Raw genomic sequence first — 20,156 nt, 5'->3', positions numbered from 1 at the left:
CACTCTCACAGGGATCACACTCCTCTCACACGGGGACCACACTCCTCTCTTACAGGGACCACACTCCTCTTACAGGAACCACACTCCTCTCTTACAGGGGCCACACTCCTCTCTTACAGAGACCACACTCTCACAGGGATCACACTCCTCTCACAGGAACCACACTCCTCTCTCACAGGGGCCACACTCCTCTCAAACAGAAACCACAATCTCACAGGGGCCACACTCCTCACACAAGAACCTTACCCCTCTCACAGGGGCCACACTCCTCTCACAGGGACCACACTCTCACAGGGGCCACACTCCTCTCTCACAGGGACCACACTCCTCTCACAGGGATCACACAGGGACCACAATCATTGTGATCCTACAGGCTTTAATAAGATTTTGGGGGTAAGTTTGACACGCTATTCACAACATAATAATAGCACCACACTAAAATTATGTTATTTTTGTGTTTTTTGTTTCACACTAACACACAATGACACACTATTTACAAGCTATTTACATCATAATAATACATCCCACCACACTAAACACTACTTTTAATTTTTTTTCCATAAATCACTTCTATGACTCATTATACTGTACATGTAGAATACTTTTTGGAAAGATAATCAGGTGTTAGGGTTTTTCTGTGTTTTCTACAGCATTATAGTGCTGTTCAAAATGTGTTATTTGGGACAGTTGGCATATTTTGTATAGTTATTACAGCTTGTATTGTATGTGTTAGATTTTTTTTTTTTTTTTTTACCTTTAAAATAAATACCTATTTTTATGGTCTAAATAATATGGTGTGTCCTGCTTTGGCAATTGTTTACCAGAGCAAAGCCAGCAGTGTCCAGTTCTTTAACACTTTATCTCAGCCCTTCCCCAAGTATTTCCTTTAGGCTCGTTGTCTGGCTCTGTGCTCAGTGCCCTGGTGCACCTGCTACAAATGCTTTCCATTTGACCTCATGTACAGGAGATCAGAAGAGCACACATTCAGTTAGGTTGACTTACCACAAATATCTAGACTTTGCTAAAAGACCTTTTAGTTTAACAAAAAAAAAAAAAAAAAGTTTTTTGAGTAATATGGTCAGATCTCACAGGGATTAAACACTAACGAGAACAGCGGACAGTCTGACTTCCCGTTTTTTCCTCACTAAAGTCTCGTAGTCCGAGTTAGGGGGTGGTCATTAGAAGTCCGGGTGAAAATGTCCCGAAATGTTTTTTCTTAGAATGACGTTAACAAATGCAGGTTTCATGTAGTCAAAGTTTGCTCGAAACACGCGCCTCACGCGTCTGTGTACAGTTCATATTATTATTATTGTTATTTTTTGATATTGCCTCTTATCACAACATTTTACACCCAGTGGCCTCTGGCTGCCATTTTTAACATGCCCAGCAGATGGAACTATCCTATCGATGTAGCCCAGAAGTCTCCAGAGATACTTAGACCAAACAAAAATGCAAAACGCTGGAGATTGCACGAAGTTAAGCTGTACAGTCGTGAGTTACATTTAGATGCCGAGACTACAACCCCTAATCCTTTTATCTGTGCACAAAGTTAAACTTCATATAGAGCCAACAATGAAAACGGCATATGATTAATCAGTTTTGAATGTTTCCGCGTCATGTGTAGGGCATATAACTCCTTAATCCTATTGGGGAGATACTGAAGGAGGTGGAGAGCTACAGCTCCTGAGATATATATAAAAAAAAAACAAAAAAAAAAAAAAAAAAAACATGGCAATTCGCTAGGGAGCCTACTTATAAACGGAATGCAGTTCAAACTAAAACATATCACGAGTACATAACCTACATATGCCACTATAAGACAAATAAAAATGCCTCCCTAACAAACAAAAATGTATTTATTTATATTTTGCGCCACCAGTTCGATAGCTGGTTAAACTGGTGGGGATAACTCACAAAGAGACAATATTGGCCAACTTTAGTGTGAAGCACATGAGCGGATGTACGTGCGCACTGAGCGCACACTTGATTATCCAAACACTTACCTGTTGACACCTGAGGCGCGCGCTCGGCGGGGGCAAGTCCAAACTGCGGCGCGAACCCGCTCTGCAGGTTCAGCCTCGTGAATCACTCTGTGCAGAGCTCTTCTCCTCATGGTTTTGTTTTCTTGTTCGCAGTCTCCTGACGAGGACCTGCTGCAGCCGCCACCATGAGTAAATCCAGCACTTTAAAAGTCAAGAACTTGTTTAAATCCAAGTCTCTGGATAAAGAGAATAAGGACATAAAGAGGGCAGCGAGCAAAGATGGCATCCTCAGCAGTGCCGTGTCTCTACCGTCGAGTCCCGGAGCGGTCAGCCCAGTGGACCACAGCACCCTGCCCTCGCTCATGTCCCCTGTGTCCCCCAAAGAGAAGAAGAGTAAAGGGATGTTTTCACTAAAACTTAAGAGGAAAAAGCCCAAGCAGAAAGCAGAGGATGTGTTCTTCCCGGAGACTGGAGAGCCAGACAGCTTTAGCCCTGGACACATGTAAGTAAACCATTTTAAAAGTTAGATCTTTTTTATTTTTATTATTATTACATTCAACCTATTTATGTAAGATGCAAGATTGGTGTTGTCGAGTCCACTGGGTTTTGTGAGTTTGTTACTTAGCTGATAACAAGCCCCTACACGTGAATAAATGGATCAATAATTTTTCGACATGAGGCCCCAAGTGTTGGAACCAGCCCCACTCTCACAGACTAAGGTGACAGGCAACGAGAGCATCCAAGTGAGTAACCAGAGCAGCGTGAGGGAGCTGTTATTCCCTTTGGCAAATTTTTGATTTGTTACTTCTGAGAGCTGTGGACAAACTAGTTTAGTCATGTAAGGCTCTTGTTGAAAAACCAAGCCACACACTGCATGCACACACAGAGGTATACTGAGGTGAATATTTACTTTAGGTCATTTATAACAAAAAAAATAATAATAGTGTTTGTCTGCACAGAAGTTAAATCATGCCATTTTTTTGCACTCACCTATTATGTAAGAACATATACGTAGGCTATCCCGTCATTCCTACAGTACCTGAATACAACAGACAGACGCAACTAAAAACATCTTTGCCAGACCACAATACACTTTGAACTATCCTTTCAAACACTTCAGGTTCATCAGCTCTGTGGTCAATCCCTTCAGTAAAGACTGTACCTGACTCAGGTGCTGTTGATGTTTTGACTATTGTGATGTCTGTTTTGTATAGTTCATCTACATTAGCAGGTGAGGTGACTGTGAGGAAGGAAGGCCTTGCTTAAAGTGTAATAGAACAAAGAAGAACCTGCCGCACAGGTGTGACCATGCTCTTACCTGAATTACATTTGGCTCTTTGTGCTTGGTTCAATGAGACATGCGAGCAAACACAGCCCGAGTGCAGCTGAAGCCAGTGAATGACAGCTCCATGACTCCACAATTTATTAAGCCGTCACACAAGCATCTTTACCATGTGTAACAGGTTAAAAATATTTTTTAACATTTCAAATATGTTGATAATTTAAAGAAATATTAATTATTGACTAGGCTTGTCATGATAATTACTATATTGACTTATTGTTCAATATATAGTGTTGGGAAGTAACTGAATACATGCACCGAGAATACATTTTCTGAATACTACTAATATTTTAATAAACTGTATTCAGGTTACTCTTTCATTTAGTGGTATTCAGAATACAGTTACTTTTCTAAAATGGAATATAACATAATTTAGGCTTTAATCTGCTCAAAATTTGTGAGAAAAATATAAAACATAGCTCTTGCAGTGAGTGCAGGTGTGATTTTTCCTTCTCTGATCAGCCATAAAAAAGCAAACTATGAAACAAACATGGAGATGTTTTTAATGCTAGCTGTATCTTTACACTATCATTTAAATGCAAATTAATGTAATATATTCTAAGTATTCAGAGTACAGTACTCTGATTGGACCATGTATCAGAATAGTTTACAAAATACTTTTTAATGCAGGTATTCAGTGCTCTGTAACAAAATACATTTTCAAAGTATTCTTCCCATCACTGTCAATATATGAAAACTGGAACAATGGGCTCAATGTTTATCGTGTGCATAGTTTATTTGCAATAATGGGGAGATTTGTCTTATTTTTGTTGTAATGCAAAAAGATTTGAGCTGTCGAAGGTTGAAAAAGTAACCTCTATAGCTAATTATTGTATCATTCTGCGATTTATTTGTAGAATTAAGTAGACATTTTTACAAAATAAAATAAAAAAAAACTACTTATAACTTGACTGAAGATGAAGGCTGAAGATACAGAGATAAGAGAATTGTTGGGGCATGTATGGTTATATATTTAAATGAAATCTTCATGTTTTAGATGTATGGATGGTATTGTAAACAGTGGAAAAAGGAAGTGAACTTACTGTAACCTTCTCTAATGCTATGTTACAGTGATGGTAAGGCTATAATTTGGGTACTTCATGGAGATTCTGTTAAGTACTTGAGAAGTAGAAAGTTATATCCTTCAGGAAATCCAGAACATACTAATAACAGTCTTTGTTATTTTCAGTTTTGTTAATCCTCTACAAACATAGAATGCATAAAATGACTTGGCGTTGCAGTGGTATCAGTCTGCTTGCCTTTAGGGTTGTTGTGTCACTGTACCTTACTGTGCAAACACCCACACCTGACTGAGCAGGCCCAGTGCCCTGGCCTATATTCACTATGCCTCCTTTAGTCAAACTGATCAGAGGACAGCCGCTTTGGAGCCATGACTTCATGACATGTTTGCTCTGTCTTTGAACACCATAGATAACTCCGGGCAGATTTTACAGCTCTGTGCCCAACTGGAATCTGCGAGCACTCTTTTTCAATAACGCTTGCTTAGTCATAATAGTAGTTTCTGTATCATAAGTTTTGTATAATTTGTATATAATGATAGTATTTCAAGTAACATTAGTTTTATGTGATTGATAGAAAGTGTACTTCTTGAACATCTTGTAGTATGGTTAGAGATGTCACAGTATTACATTTTAGTGAAATTTATCTCATGTTTTCAATGATGCCACTACCAAACAACAGTGAAATCCTTTATTTTCTTTCATTCACATTCTCTAATATATTAACACATCTTAAGTATGTATTATGAAACCCGCTTTATGAAACCAGACCTTCCAAATGATAAAGTTAAAGCCAAGAAAAAAAGTCTACATCTAGTCTATGTAGGTCTACTTTTAACTTAGACTCACTTGAAATGGTGTAATTTTGCTTTTAAAGTTCTCACAATTATTCTCTACATTGGAGCCTGAATAATCCCTATTATTGATTAACAAATTGATCCTGACATCCCTAAGTATGGTATAATTTTAAATCTTTTCATATTCTAGCCTGTTATGAATTTGTCACGCCCTAAACAGGACTGTGGGTGCCTGCTCATTCAGAGACAACCCCTGAGGTCAGGGTGTGGAGGTCCCGGGCAATATGAGGCACCATAGTGGAATACAAAGACAGCAGCACAGAAGAGGAGAGCATTTCAGTACTCAGCTCTGTTGCATGTTTATGTCGCTCTTGAGGTCAGAACCACAGGCCTACAGTTTCTCTTGTATACTAAAGCCAGGCTGACTCACATGAAACTGCGTACGGCCAGCTTTGCTCCGACCACAATTTGACAAACTTTAATTCAATTTAATGCCCCATCAACATCCCTTAACAAAAGCTAAAAATTGTTGAAACGTGCTTCTATGTAGAGGTGGGCAATATGTCAACAACTTTTCTTGCAGCTAGATCACAGTTGAAACTTTTATCATGATTCATGTACATTTACTTGTAATTGTACTAGTAATCTCTATTGTGATTGGCTAAATCCATCTGCTACTCACACAGAGCTAGGCTGCTAGGTTCAGTAGGAGGTGTGGGTGGGAAAAAAGTGCATTGAACAGAAAATTATTAAATTACAATATAATAGTTTTGTCACAAAAGCATATTGTCACTTAGCTGGAATCCAGAATTCTTTAATATTTTACGAGGTTGCGAATCTTGTCACTGAGGAATCTCCCTGTTTTCAAGTGGCTGTGATTGACAGGTGGATAAACCAACCAGAGATACACATGATCCATATGTATCACACATGTATAGGACAAAAAAAGTAAAGGGAAAACAAATATCACAGGGGACTGGAGAACATTGCAGATTTCTGTAGAATCAATGAGTGAAGCACTAAACTCTATTAATCTGAGGTGAGATCAAGGTGGTGAGTTGAACAATGAGCTCCTTCATTTCAGATGTGTCACTGAAACAAATGAATCTAATTGCACGCTCACGTTTGGTCGAACTTGAGACGCAAAAGAGGGCATGAGGCCCAGACTGATATCAATCTGTATTAAAAATACAAAGAGACATCATTCTTGATTTGCCAAAAATATTGTCACAGGAATCAAATCACGATTCAACTTTTATGGCATATCTGTGCGCATGGTTTTATTTTAGCCTGTATTATATGGAATTAGCAGCCATAATAAAATTCAAAAATTGTAAATGAAAATCAGTGATAGGGTTAGTATTTCAAAGTGATGATCTTCAAACGTGTGACGTCTGCACTGACCTCTGCTTTGGGCGTTACTCAGGCATCTTTAGGTATGAATCCCCTTTGTGACAGCTCAAGATAATAGATAATAGATAATAGATAATAGATCTGGGTAATAGATTGCTTATTTCAAAGACACAAAACTCACAGCTATTTGAGTCTGAAGCATTAGAAACTCATCTGCCTAAAGACAGTATAAATATTTGATATGTCTTAATTTTACAGGACAAACAGACATATATTGTTGCATTGCAAGTGCTCTTTCAAAACCTTGTGCCATTATCAGGCAACCGGGCCAGCCATACAAGCTCATTATTCAACTTTTGAAGAGGAGAATACCAACAACAATGAAATGTTAAAGGGATAGTATATAAGATTTAGATTTTTAATTTCACCATGACCTATCTGTGGCTTCATATAAGAGAAAAATACATCGCTTTTACTGATAACATTTGCAATGCAGATCCTTTTTATGTAACTAAAACATTAGACATGATGGCCAAGTAGTTTATGTTAAGTTTTATATGTGTATTTTTGCATCCATTAATCATTAACCAATGTTACTGCAGCCTCTGTAGCTCAGTGAGTGAATTCTGTAGGTTTGACATTTCATGAGGCAAGGCCTGTCCATATACTGAGAATAAGTAATGCTTCTACACATACTCTGTATGCAGGTCTGTTGCAACTTTTAAAACTGTAAGATTGTAGATTACATATATAGTTCCTTTAATACACAGTGAGCTAAAAACAACTGGGGCCAGAAGCCTAAATAAGCACATTTGATTATCAGCTGCATGTGAAGTTTATCAGTGTACCATGAGTCAGACTGTTGGCAGGCAGCATGTCTGTCTTATTTTATTCACGCATTATGAAATGTGCTGTTGTTGTCAGAGTTATAGTAGATTTGATGCTATCTACCCATAAGCCTATTATTAACCCATCAAATACTTGACATCATTTTGCTTTTGGCCGCTATATTATATATACTCACACAGTTTTATAAATGTTGATTTAGCTAACAGTAGGGCTGTAGTGTCTTTTAATCAATTCAAGATCCAAGAAGTTTCAAATTGTGAATGATTTGATTTTAATCTATAGGTTTGCAGCCGGTCCTCAGTCAGTAAAAGCATGTGGTTCGCAGCAGAGTTCAGACTTTGGAAGAATAATTTTTTATTTTGTGTTAAATGGTCCTGACAAATGTTCCATGTTTGTGTTTATGAAACTGATCATGAAAGACATTTTTACTTGTATTTTATAAGGAAATTAAAGGAAAAATTTAATATAAAATTGTAATCAACCAATACGCGAAAACAAAATCATTATTTTTTGCCATATCACCTATCACTATTTGGCAAATATGTGCATAGATTAGAGTTACTATCTCCAAATATTAATATTGCAATTGTGGTTTGATGATGAAGTAAAATATCAAGTATATTGTCTAAATAATATAAACCTTTGAAAAAGATTATTAACAATACAATGTTATGTTTTATTTGTGCAGTGCATTTATTTATGAGTTATGATTTGTCAATATCATCCACCCAGAGTAGAAGAAGAAAAGAAAATACAACTAGACTAGTCACACTTTGTATAATGTGCATCCCCAGTGTGCCAACCCCGGTAGCATGTTCTACTCCCTCTACACACACTTATCTGGCTGGAAACACATGTTCCTATATGGATCTGAATATATTTGAATACAAAACAGTTTAATTCTAACTCACACAACTGGAAACTCGTCTTTCACACCATGGCAAACGGCTCCTGTTGAATCTGGGCCAACGGAAGATGACACGTAATCAAAAATGGATTTATCTATCAACACACATCAGTCATTTCTATTGCTACATGTGCCCTGACACAACTGGATTTGATCTCAGCAGTTTCTTAGATTGTAACTCCACAAGCATATTGCTGGATAGTACTCAATTACTCAAGTCCGTATTTGATTTTACTTATGAGTCATTTTTAGAAACTCTTACTCTTACTTGAGTATATTATTTTACAGTGTACTTGAGTAAAAGACTCAGATCTGTCCCCAGTGACAAAAACTTTATGTTGATAATGTTAAATGATTTGAACATTTCACTGCTCCTGCTGATGGGAGTTACTGTAGTGTTTATAGTCTTTTGTGCATTATTTAAAAAGTGATGTATTTTATATTAAATTATTTACAAATGAAGTCATATATTCACTAATTACCCTTCCAATTACCCTTATTTAGTTGAAGTTAAGTAGTAGTTTGCCAAAATACATTTTAACTCTTACTTGAGTAATTCCCTTTTAGACCACTGATCTGTACTTGTAATATTATTTTATAAGTAACAGTACTCTTATCTGGTGAGTTTTTGGCTACTTTACCCATAAGTCATTCTTTGGCTTCTGTTGAAGTTAGTTTGATTATTTTTTAGTCAACACTGTATAATCTTTTGTCAGCAGGTTTTAAAAGGCTTTTCTGTCATGAAGTATGAACAGTACTAGTATATGGTCAAATAAACAACACTGTCGTTAGAATCCTTATAATCCTTCCTTACCATCAGCAGCAGTGGGTTGGTGCAGCAGAGTAAATATGACCTACAAGTGGATATAAGCCCTATAAGCCCTTGTGAAAACATGGTCACCTGTTACTAATACTCTGTTACACTGGCTGTTTACACCAGAAATGTGATTATTGTCTAATTTCTGGAGTAATAAGACAAATAATTTTGTTAAGGAAAATAATGCAAAGAGGCAAACTTACGTGGCAAAGACAAAAATGAAACAGAAAATGTTTGAAATAGAAAAAGTTTGAAAGAAGAAGAAAAACTTTTTTTTTGTTTGTTTGTTCAGATTCATTGTACTTTTTCTTCCAAATACAACAGTTACTCTAAAAATCCATTCATTACCTCAAGGTGTCAGAAGGTGTTTTTGATCATCAGATTTTTTCCTGCCTGGTATTTTATGTGTTTAACAAGGCATGCTCCATAACTGTTGAAAGGAAAATTAACTTACCAAAGAAGAGAATTGCATCCAAGTGCCTATAGCAAGATTAAACATTCTTGAGGAATCTCATCATATTTAAAGGAAAGGAAGGGCCTCAGTTATTTTGGTTCTGAGTCAAATTCAAGGGGCTTGTCCAAAAAAAAGAAAACAATCTGATTACATCTGGAAACATGCCCCTATTTGAGGCTATTTCACAATCTCAGCAGTAGAAATGCTGCATCTAATTTCATCTTGCAACAATGGTGGTATACAGTGTGTTGCTCTTAAACAACCTTTTGTTGCGCCATACACTTTATTCACATTGATACATCCTTTATTGATACCAATCTGAATTAAACACCATTTACTGAATTATCTTTCTGTCTAAAAACCACATGTCATAATGTTGCCATAATGTCTGTTGTTATCTCCTTGTATCCAGTGCTGCTGCCTCAGGTGACTGGAACAGTATTTATTACTTGCACTAAACTCCATATAACCCACAAAGATCAATTGTATTTGTGCATGTGGCAAAAACAAAGTCCCAATGCCCTCCAGTTTCCATTGCCGGAGCTTTCCACTGGCCTTGTGTGGTCCAAACAGAAGTGGCTGAGAGACCCGCCCAGCATCTGGCAACACCGCACTGCTACTGCAGGCACTCCTTCTTACATTCACTGCAGTGTTTCTGTTACAAAATGTTTGATATAGAGTTACCGTTGTGCTTTGAGTTATTTGATCAGCTCAATGGGATTTTGTGTTTTAATGGTCTTTCATTATGGTTTAGTCCCTTTATTGAGCCGATTTTATCTGCCTTGCAAGTAAGACACCACCACATGTCTCTAAGGAGATGTAGCCCAGATTCTGCCATCCACAGTATGGCATTATGGGATTGTTTTTTAATATGTCATGGATGTTCTTTTAACTTACAACTTACAACTTTGTATAAATGAAGTAAATTGATTGATCTCCATGGAGATAAGCAAGAGGTGTCTAAAGCCAAGTTACATGTCTGATCTGTGCAGATGACCTCAGTCTGTACACAGTAAGAACACGTGTTTTTACATATATAAAAATGTGTTTGAGTGTTATATTGATAAGTTCAAAGTTGTCCAGGCGTAGACATTTCCATGGACACAAGCTTGTGATGGACTCAACACTAGAAAAGTTACTTCTGCATATTTAAATAGTAGAACAAGTTTGTGGAAAAGAGCTGAATCTCAAATCGAGCACCAGACAGAACTGGAAAGAGAGTGTCAGTTATTTGTGGTGTAAGAGAGAGATGCCTGAGGATACAAGATATGAGGCAGCAGTAGGCCACTTTATTAGGTATAGGATCTTTCTATAGATGTTTGATTCTATCAGTTTCTATTTAACCCATTCCCTATCCAGGGGCTGTCTAGCACATCTGACTTTATTTGACCATTTCCATTTTTATGTTCTCTTCTACTGGTTTGGTCTTTTTTCATTGATTGTATATGGGAGGTATTTTCAAAAAAAGATAGTAATGAAATTGTTGTTAGGGATAATGCAAAATTAAAACAGCCAAGCATGCAGTTACTGTTGAACTGTTTAAACCTGTTAGAAATGCAGAAAAAAAATAAAAAGAATAAAACATAAAACAAGCTTGTGGCATGTTACCTGTATTATATATATTAATATATATATTATAAACACAGGTATGAAGTTATCTTGGTGCAATTAAATTTTACAGTCTGTTCACTTTTTGTCCAGTACTTGAACGTCAATCATGGCATTCTGAGGCATGTTTTGGTATGTACTGGATGTATTGCTAAAATAAAATATCATCAGAACCATAATAATAATAGAAAATAGAGATATAATTTTATGTCAATTTCATCTACCTCCATGTGGAATTAGCTTAAAGGTTCACTGTGTAACTTTTCTTGAGTTTTTTTTTTTTTTTTTTTTTTTCTACTACAGGTGCTTTTAGTCATTTGCGACCTGTTGACATCACTTGCTTTTCTCTATTGAGACAGATTATTTTCATGCCATATTGAGAGTTGAATTACCATACAAAGCAATAACACCTCCATGGAGACTAGCAGTTGGCAGGCCATAGAAAAGTTACATAGTGCACCAAAAAGAGGAAGTATGCAGTGAGTGGCCATGATAAAAATCATAAGAGGTCATAAGACTGTGGTACTGTGAAGGCCATTGCATTGGGTGCAAGCCAAAGTGCTCTTAAAGGGCCCATATTACTCTGTTTTCTGATCTGTTAGTGTTTCGTCATCGCAAGAGTTGGAGTTTTTTGTGTTCTGCTTCAGTCATACGTTTTAACACAGAAACCCTGAGTTCTTTTCTCAACCAGAAAACGCTCTGTTCCACATTGCGAAGTGCGCCACCGTGTTTTTAAACTCCATATAGCATCACTAGAATAATTTTGAATAATCTCAGCCCTGGAATTGCCAGTTTCTACTAAACAAAAAGTTTAAAAAAATAGCTGTTAACTTGAAAACTACTGCTTCATGACATCACAAGGTGGATTAGAACATTTTGAGCTTCGGAGATGTAGACAGACTAATAATACTAATAATAACTCACACATGTGTGAATGAAACAAAACACAACTCAAGGTATGTTTTTGGGATGGTAGCAACATGGCCTAAAGCTCCAGAGAGTCAATTTTGCGTAATATAGGAGCATTCATAAAATATCCACTTGAGCAGTTTTCTGTATGTTGCTTTGATGTGATCTGCCTTTTTGCACCAGGAGACCTTCCACTGCCCACCGCAGTGACTCATTATACCCCTAATGTAGACCATGACTCAGCCACTGTACCCGCTCCAGCTCTTGTTTGAATTCACCAATAAAGCTCAACTAAACTGTGTGTGCTGTCTGCTCCCCTCACTGCCGGCACTTTGTTTTATTTGCCTGTTTTCATGAGCGCGTGTTGATAGACCATTTGGCAGTAGCTTGTTGTACCAGTCTGTTGCCAGAGAGCCGCTGTGTTTACTGTTGAATTTTCCCGCACTATTTTTTCAAAAGTTGTCTACTAGCAAGTTCTAACTGGAAAAAAATAAAGGTATTATATCATGCAAAATGGATTCTTGTGAGCTTTAAGCCGTTTTATGATGGTGTTACCACACCAAACACAAACCTGGAGTTGTTTGTGATGTCATGAAATCATAGTTTTCAAGTTAACAGTTACATTTTAGTTTGGCAGTTTCAGCACTCTAATGATCCAAATGATTCTAGTGTAGGTGTATTGAGTTTAAAGGTTCTATATTACGTAAAATAGATTCTTGTGAGCTTTAAACCATTTTATGATGCTGTTACTTCATCAGAAACATACCCGGAGTTGTATTTTGTTTCATTCACACGTTTGAGTACCCCTTTTTTGTTAGTCTGTCTACATCTCCAACTCTCAAAATGCTCATGTAGTGGTAGTTTTCAAATTAACAGCTACTGTTTACCTTTTTTAGTAGGGATCGGCAATTCCAGGGTTGAAATGATCCAAATGATTGGAGTGAAGGTGTAGAGAGTGTAAAACAAGGTGCTTCCTGTATTACCGCATGACATCACTAGTGAAACACAACTCCAGGTATTGCAGAGGAAACAACATTATAACATAGATCAGAAAATAGAATAATATGAGCCCTTTAAAATGTGTACTTTTCTGTTCTGATACAGTATATATATTTCACAGTTGTTCAATTTTAGTGCAAAAGAAGGCCTGCCGTGATTTCTTCCTTAAATTATATTTGGAACATTGATTTTTGTGTGTCAGTTATTTATTGTGGATATATTTTCTTTGTACGAGATTGTTATTTTTCACGTAAGAGTTGTAGATGGTTGAAAAAATAACTTCTATGACTCATTATAGATGCTAATGTACTTACTAAGTACTATTAATGTAATACAATAAGGATATAGTGTACAGTAGACTATGTTTTTGCTCTAATCCTGCTTTGGGGTTAGTGTCAGTGGCATAAGTTAGTTTCAGTGTATCATTTATCATCTATATTTTCTTATATACACTTAAAAATATGGTATTGTGTTAGTCCGAACTGAATAAAAGTGGATTCTCAAGTTAAGATGAGTCAACAGTTGGTATTAGTTGTGCTTTGTTTGACAGACATGGATGAGTGAAGAGCATTTGTTAAGATTCTCAAGAACTGCAGTGGTTCCATGTAAATTTACTGTTAGTAATTGACATTGATGGAGTATTATATTTAAGTATACATTAGACCAGAGAGACAATTCTGTAGTAAAGTTGACCAAAAATGCTGTTGAAAGCACCCAAAGGGCACTTGCAAATTTGTAGCGTTGCAACATTTTATCTTTTTTACAGTCCCTGGGTTTGCAGAGACAATTTCTTCTCTCCCTTGTTCAACTTGTGCACACACTACCTTGAAGTTTGAGTTAAAAGTATCCACTGGAGATCTCGTAGAAATCAGTTGCCATGGCGCATCAAAAGCAACTGTAAACATTCCTGGTTGAAATCCCACAAATTAACAGAGGAGCTTTGTTTGAGTGAAGCAACAAAGGCAAAGCTGAGACAAGTCACTGCGTGTTTTTCAGTAAGCGCTGAGGAGAGAGACATGGTTTAGCCCCTGAAAACTTTCTCAGGGTCAAAGGTGACAGTCTCAGGGCTTGTGTAGAGTATGTTAGGTTAATATTTCTCTCAACAGATGCAAAGCTTGCTTCCATTTCTTTGAACATTTCAAAGAAATGTAATGCCAATTGCTTTTAAAGAAAGCAGTTTGAAGCTTTAACAATTAACAAAGCATTTGGAGAATGTCTTGAAAGTCTGACCCTGCAAATTACACTGTACTCTTATTAAACATCTCTAAGCATGTGCGTATTTGTTATAATTGTTGTTGTTGTTATATCTAGGCCAAAAGACCAGAAGCAAAAATCAGTCTTTGTACTAGTGGGAATTTTTTTATATATATATATTTTTTTTGTAATATGATAAGATTTGAACCATAATTTTAAACTAATTACTTAAGTGTCGCAGTCTGCTGTTTATTTAGCTCTATTATTTAGCTTTATTTGCAGCTCAGTCATGAGCTTATTTACGTCAGCAATATATCACATTTAAGAATTTGTTATTGTGATAGGTTTATATGGGTTTGTTAGGAGGTAAAATATGAGCAGCAATATTGTAGCTTTTGTAATAGAGGTATTTGAATGTAGTACAACGTCACTAAACACTAAACTTTATGCTCAACTGTTTTTTGTTTGTTTTTTACATTAAAGGGACCATATTATGCTATTTTATGATTTATGTTATAAATTTCCTCATTACAAACATATCTGGAGTTGTGTTTCCTGCTAATTTAGGCTGTGTTCTTGTCTCATACAGAAAGCACTTTTGTGATGTTATGTAGACACCTTGTGATGTTATGTCGTAATACAGGAAGAGCTCCACTGTGTTTTTAAAGCCCATACATATTCACTAGAATCATTTGGATGATTTCAGCTCTGGAATTGCCCATCTCTACTGAACTAAACATAAAAGGTAGCTGTTAACATGAAAACTACCACAACGGGACAACAGAACATTTTGAGCTTTGGAGATGTAAACAGATAGCCTGATTCATCGACCAGTTTCACTTCGTGGAAACTGTCTGACCTCGCAGCATTAGGATTCGTTCGCTCAATGGTACGTGGGTATTTTTTATTTACTTTATTGAACCAATCACTATTATTTGGTCATGATGTATGTAATGCGCTGCTAACAGGGCTAACTGGTATATTAAGCTTTTCCCAAATCCCGTAGAAAGAAGGACAATCACGTCTTTCCCCTTGATAAAATTCACCAACATTCTCTTTGTTCCGGCTTTAAATCCTCGATCTTGGGAATCGTTGCCAACACAGAATGTATGGCTCTTCACTGAGTGGCTGGTGCTTGGACTCGCACTTCCGGGGTTCTTGCAAACCGTCTAGTGTATTCAGATTCCTGACCTAGTCACTGGAGAGAAATGAAATTGACTGGAGGCTCTAGGTGGCACCAGCCTGGCTAGTAAACAGATGTAAAGGATTTCTGAAATACATGTGAATGAAGCAAGCGTAACTCCAGGTATGTTTTTGAGGAGGTAACAGTATTCTAACATGGCTTAAAGCCCACAAGAGTCAATTTTGCGTAATATAGATCCTTTAACTTCCTCTGAATCTTGTCCTCATTCAACAGCTTACTCCAAATTTAATAGTCAAGTCAGCGTCACAGTGTGATTTTATTTCAAACCAGTGCAACATGATGTACAGCTCATCACATCCTATCGCTCATGTACATTTAGACTGAGATGTGAAATCCTGCACCTCTTTATTGTCCCCTCCCTCTGCTCTTTCTGGTTAGGTTTGTTCACCCCCCCTCCTCAGACATATTTCATCACCACGCTGAGAGTAGGAGGCTGTAAGTCCTCAAGTGGCAGCACGATCCCACTGATGTCTTTTCACTTATGTATGTCCACACTCAATCAAACCAGCATGTTTCTGCAGGTTTATTGAAAACAGACTACACTGTGTAAATATCTCTCACATACAGAGATGGAATGACTCACTATGATTTATACTCATTAACCGCCAAACTGCTTCAAAACAATCTTAAGTAAAAACCTTCAAACAGATGTATTGAAGTTACCCAACCACAGACCTAACCACACACTATAAGACAAATGTTTTATTATGTTTTACTAATTATGAAAACAAATAGCATATAAAAAAATTCATTAAAGTCAAATTATGTTTAGTTATTGTTATGTATTTAGTTGTAATTGAAATGTAAAGGTGCATTGTATAACTTTTCTGGTGGAGCGTTCGTCACCTGCTTGTTTCTATGAATATTCCTTTGCCTGGAATGTTCCACAGTGTGACATTAAACAGCTCTACCTTATATTTATTCAGTTACAGGTGGTTTTATGGCTCAAAAATAACTAGAAACACAGGCATTCTGATTGTTAAGTGATATTGCCTCGCCATATATCTGACGTTTGGCCTATACGAAGATAGAAAGGCTTAATGCCATACTGTGAAACATTCCAGACAAACTATTAACTTTTATTTGGAGAAAAACATTTGACGAATCCTGCACCTGCAAAGTTACACAATACACCTTTATAAAGAAATTATTCTCAGCTTCTCTGGCACTGTATTTCCTCAAGCGTAAATTACTTCTAAAGGAATGATGATGAGGCATTAAATAGTGTGGTTATGACCTATTAATGGATTGTTATTAGAAGCTTTTCCTTTGCACGAATTGACAGACAGGAGGAAGTTCATATTATGCAAACTAGTAGGTGTACTAGTATAGCTTGTCCGTTTTGCAGTCTTTATAGAGAAATCAAGCTCTGCCCTCTTGTGGCCAATAGTTGTCATTACGTTGACATGTCACGTGTTGATTTTGGGGCGCTCAGACGATCAAATACACTCTTCAGGGAGCTTGATCAGCTGACAGTGCACAGTTGATCTATAGCCACTGAGACAAGTTACAGTTCAGATGTGCAGAGAGGCTCACTCACTCACAATATATATATATATATATATATATATATATATATATTATATATATATAGTGTGTAATTGAATGAATGCAAGGTTTAATGCCATATTGTGGAACATTCTAGGCAGAGTAATCTCTAAAGTGCATATTATATATATTTCAGTGAAGGGCCGTTTGTCTTAGTTGTTGGTATCATGCTATTCTTTCTGCCTGGGTGTGACTTGTCTCTTAAAAGTGCTCCTCTTTTGTGTGTGTGTCTCCTCATGCCTCACACGTGCTACACAATCCTCAGTGTGACTCTAATTGCTTTGTGTTCATGATCTGACACCGAGCTCTGAATGCGGTCCGTCCTGTGCCCCTTCAACTGGTTGCTTTAGGCGCGGGACAAGAGCGACGAAAGCTGTGCATGTCAGAGCATTGAAAAACTATTAGCAACAAACAGTTGTGTGTAGGTATATGGAGTGTGTAGTGTGTAGGCATACGCTTTGCATCAATAAAACAAGGTATTTGCCTGTCTCCATGGTGTTATAGCTTTACCTGGAATGTTACACAGTAACATATTTAGAATTTATTTCATTACTTTGTGTTTTCAGTTTTTTTATTGCTAAAAAACTCATTGAAAAACAAGAAGTCTTACTGTGAGCAGAGTCACCTCTCCACAGATTTCAATTTCCAGAAAGTTTCACAATTTCCTCATATAGCATCTATATGGAGACAAGCAGGTGGCAAACAGAAATATTACATAGTCCACCTTTACCATAAATGCACAAAACATATAGGCTTAGTTAAGTAAAAAGTTAAATAAATGAAAAATTTTATTTTTGTAAGCCAAAACATTTTACATTTTAATAATTCCAAATAACATAACAAAAATACCCATATGCATATCTGCCCATCAGTGGTGTAAATGTAAATTTCCATGTAAAAGTGCAGACATAAAAGCAAACACCAAACACCAAGTCATTCTTTTGTTCAGCTTTTGTTTTTTATTTATTTTGTTTGTGTTTTTGTTTGTTTTTGTTTTGTTTGTTTGTTTGTTATTTATGAATGCTAAGTTAAATAAAGTGTTTTGTCCAAGTCAAACAAAAGCCAGTGATCTAATATCCTTTGTGCCCCTTTGCTATCCCCCTCTGCTCCCCCTCTGTTTCCCCCTCTGCACTTCCTGCCCCTCTCCTCCAGGAGCTATGACCAGATGAGCATTTCCACTGAATGTAGTTACCGCACGGAGCTGGAGTGGGACCCTCAGTGTGAAAATACTTCCATGATGAGCTTCGACATGAGCTCACCGCAAAGCCCAAAGTCACCCTCCAAATTCTTTAAGGTTAGTGTTTTTAATAATGTTTCTACTGTTTTTGGAAATCCTGACAAAGTTTGCAGGAGCAGCTGTTCAGTTTAGTTGCTAACTGTGTGCATGCTTCAGGACAGAGTGTGCATGTTGTGCATAAGTGGGCGTAGTGCAGGAGATGTAATGCAATGCAATTCATGAATATGATGGTTATTTAGACGTTAGACTTTGATCCTCAAGGGAAATTACCTTATTACAATATAATTACCAAGAACAAAACAACTGATGGAAATAATATTCAAATGACAAGATTATTAAAGATTTTTGACTAGAAGTTTTTTATTGTTTTGCTGACAATGAAGATGAAGATTCTTTGCATTTCACCAGTTAAAATGTTATTGGAGTGCTAAAATATACTCTGAAATACCTGCATACACACATTACAAGAAAGAACATATGTCAAAGCATTATTTAGCATGTTGTAGTAACAATTGGGAAAACATTGAAGTAATTTGTTTAAATAGAAATATCTCTATATTTATAATAGCTTTAGTTCATAATAATTTGTTTCTTAGTTAATCTTTTTTAACTTTAGTGTTGAGCCTTTTTTCTTCACAGAATTCACAACAATCATATGCCAGTCCTGTCTGTCGTTTACTTGTCCTGTTTTTGCCTGTAGGGGACAGTAGTGTAAACATCCTGGCATGTGTGACTATAGTTACTAATGTTTCTGGGCTCCTCCTCTTTACCATTATTAAACCTGAGGGATTTCTGTGTAAGGTCTTTTTTTGAATGACTGGAACCTGTCTGACCAGCTCATGTTTGTGTGAGTGGGGGTGATAGAGTTTGCTATTACTTATAGCTAATGGTTTTATACAATAGTTCATATCTGCAATTTGAGTGCTTCTCATTATAGTCAAGGTCAGTACATGACATTGTTGACAAAAGAAGTGACTTTACACTTACAGAGTCAACAGGAACTTGAAAACCAAGCTGCTGAATTTAACATGTTTGCTCAGTAAGTGTATAATTTACCCAATGTCTGAGAACAGCATTCATACGTACACAACAGTAAAATGTACATTTGAGTGCTAGTTAATGATGTTGTGTAAACTGGGCAAGACCATATTGAAACTGAATGTATGCGCTCTTGGTTTATGATTCATTGCTGATATAGGCAGATTTCTTTCTGACACATAGGGCACTAGAGATAACAGATTGGTATGGGTTTTACTCTCCTTTAAAACAAGGAAGGGCGGGTTTCCATCCACACCCTTTCATTTTAACAGGATCGGGGACTGTTTGCCATGTGTCTCTGAGCTCTGATGCAAATGACCAGCAGAGACTCCGCAGGCCAGACTGGTGTGTGCAGGAAGACAGGACTATTTTGCCAATCTGCCCCATTTTCAATTTTCTATTTATTTATTTATTTATTTATTTATTATAATCGTGTCTACAGCTGCTTCGGTCTCCATGTGGCAATATGGTATGTTGATGTTGTTTGATGTTGACTTGTCGTAACATGTGTTCACTGGAGCGTGATTTTGCAACACGTGCGACAGCTTAATGTTTTCATTGTTTTCAGTGTACATTATGAGGGGCTTTTCTGAGTTTCTTCCTTCCTTTTTTACTTTGTAAGAGCTTCTGTTTTCATTTTATTTGTAATTTGGCAGTATGAGTGTCTTTATATTGACACCTCTTCCTCATTCAGTTAACCCTTGTACCGAGTTTTATATGGTTAGTTAGTTATTATCCTTTCATTTACACAGATTGATTTGAGGTCTGTCATAACTTAAAAATTAGCTAGGCTTTTCTCTTATTTGAACATGTATTACTTTGATAAGATTTGTCCGTGAACTGTGTGTGTTTTTGACAATTAGAAACAGCACTGTCTCTGTTTTTATCTTTCATTCTTT

At 36.8% G+C, this 20,156-nt stretch overlaps 1 protein-coding gene across 3 annotated transcripts in view; it reads left to right on the top strand.

The window, feature by feature from the left end:
• Positions 1-2,095: 2,095 nt before the first annotated feature.
• LOC129409854 (putative leucine-rich repeat-containing protein DDB_G0290503) overlaps positions 2,096-20,156 on the top strand; it is a 23,765-nt gene continuing 5,704 nt past the window's right edge. Inside the window, exons 1-2 of one of the 3 annotated variants that reach the window (XM_055156675.1) lie at positions 2,096-2,484; positions 18,135-18,276. In XM_055156675.1, coding sequence (XP_055012650.1) covers positions 2,168-2,484; positions 18,135-18,276 — 459 coding nt within the window. In that variant the 5' untranslated portion in view covers positions 2,096-2,167. Of the gene's footprint in view, positions 2,485-18,134; positions 18,277-18,820; positions 19,067-19,620; positions 19,727-20,156 lie in introns of those variants that run through there. The other 2 variants (XM_055156694.1, XM_055156684.1) reach the window with 2 other exon arrangements.

The sequence above is a fragment of the Boleophthalmus pectinirostris genome, unplaced genomic scaffold (genome assembly GCF_026225935.1).
Source record: "Boleophthalmus pectinirostris isolate CB_2022bp ecotype Guang Dong unplaced genomic scaffold, ASM2622593v1 HiC_scaffold_10, whole genome shotgun sequence".
NCBI lineage: Eukaryota > Metazoa > Chordata > Actinopteri > Gobiiformes > Gobiidae > Boleophthalmus > Boleophthalmus pectinirostris.
The sequence above is the reverse complement of the archived record's forward strand: the minus strand, read 5'-3'. Positions and strand labels throughout refer to the sequence as shown.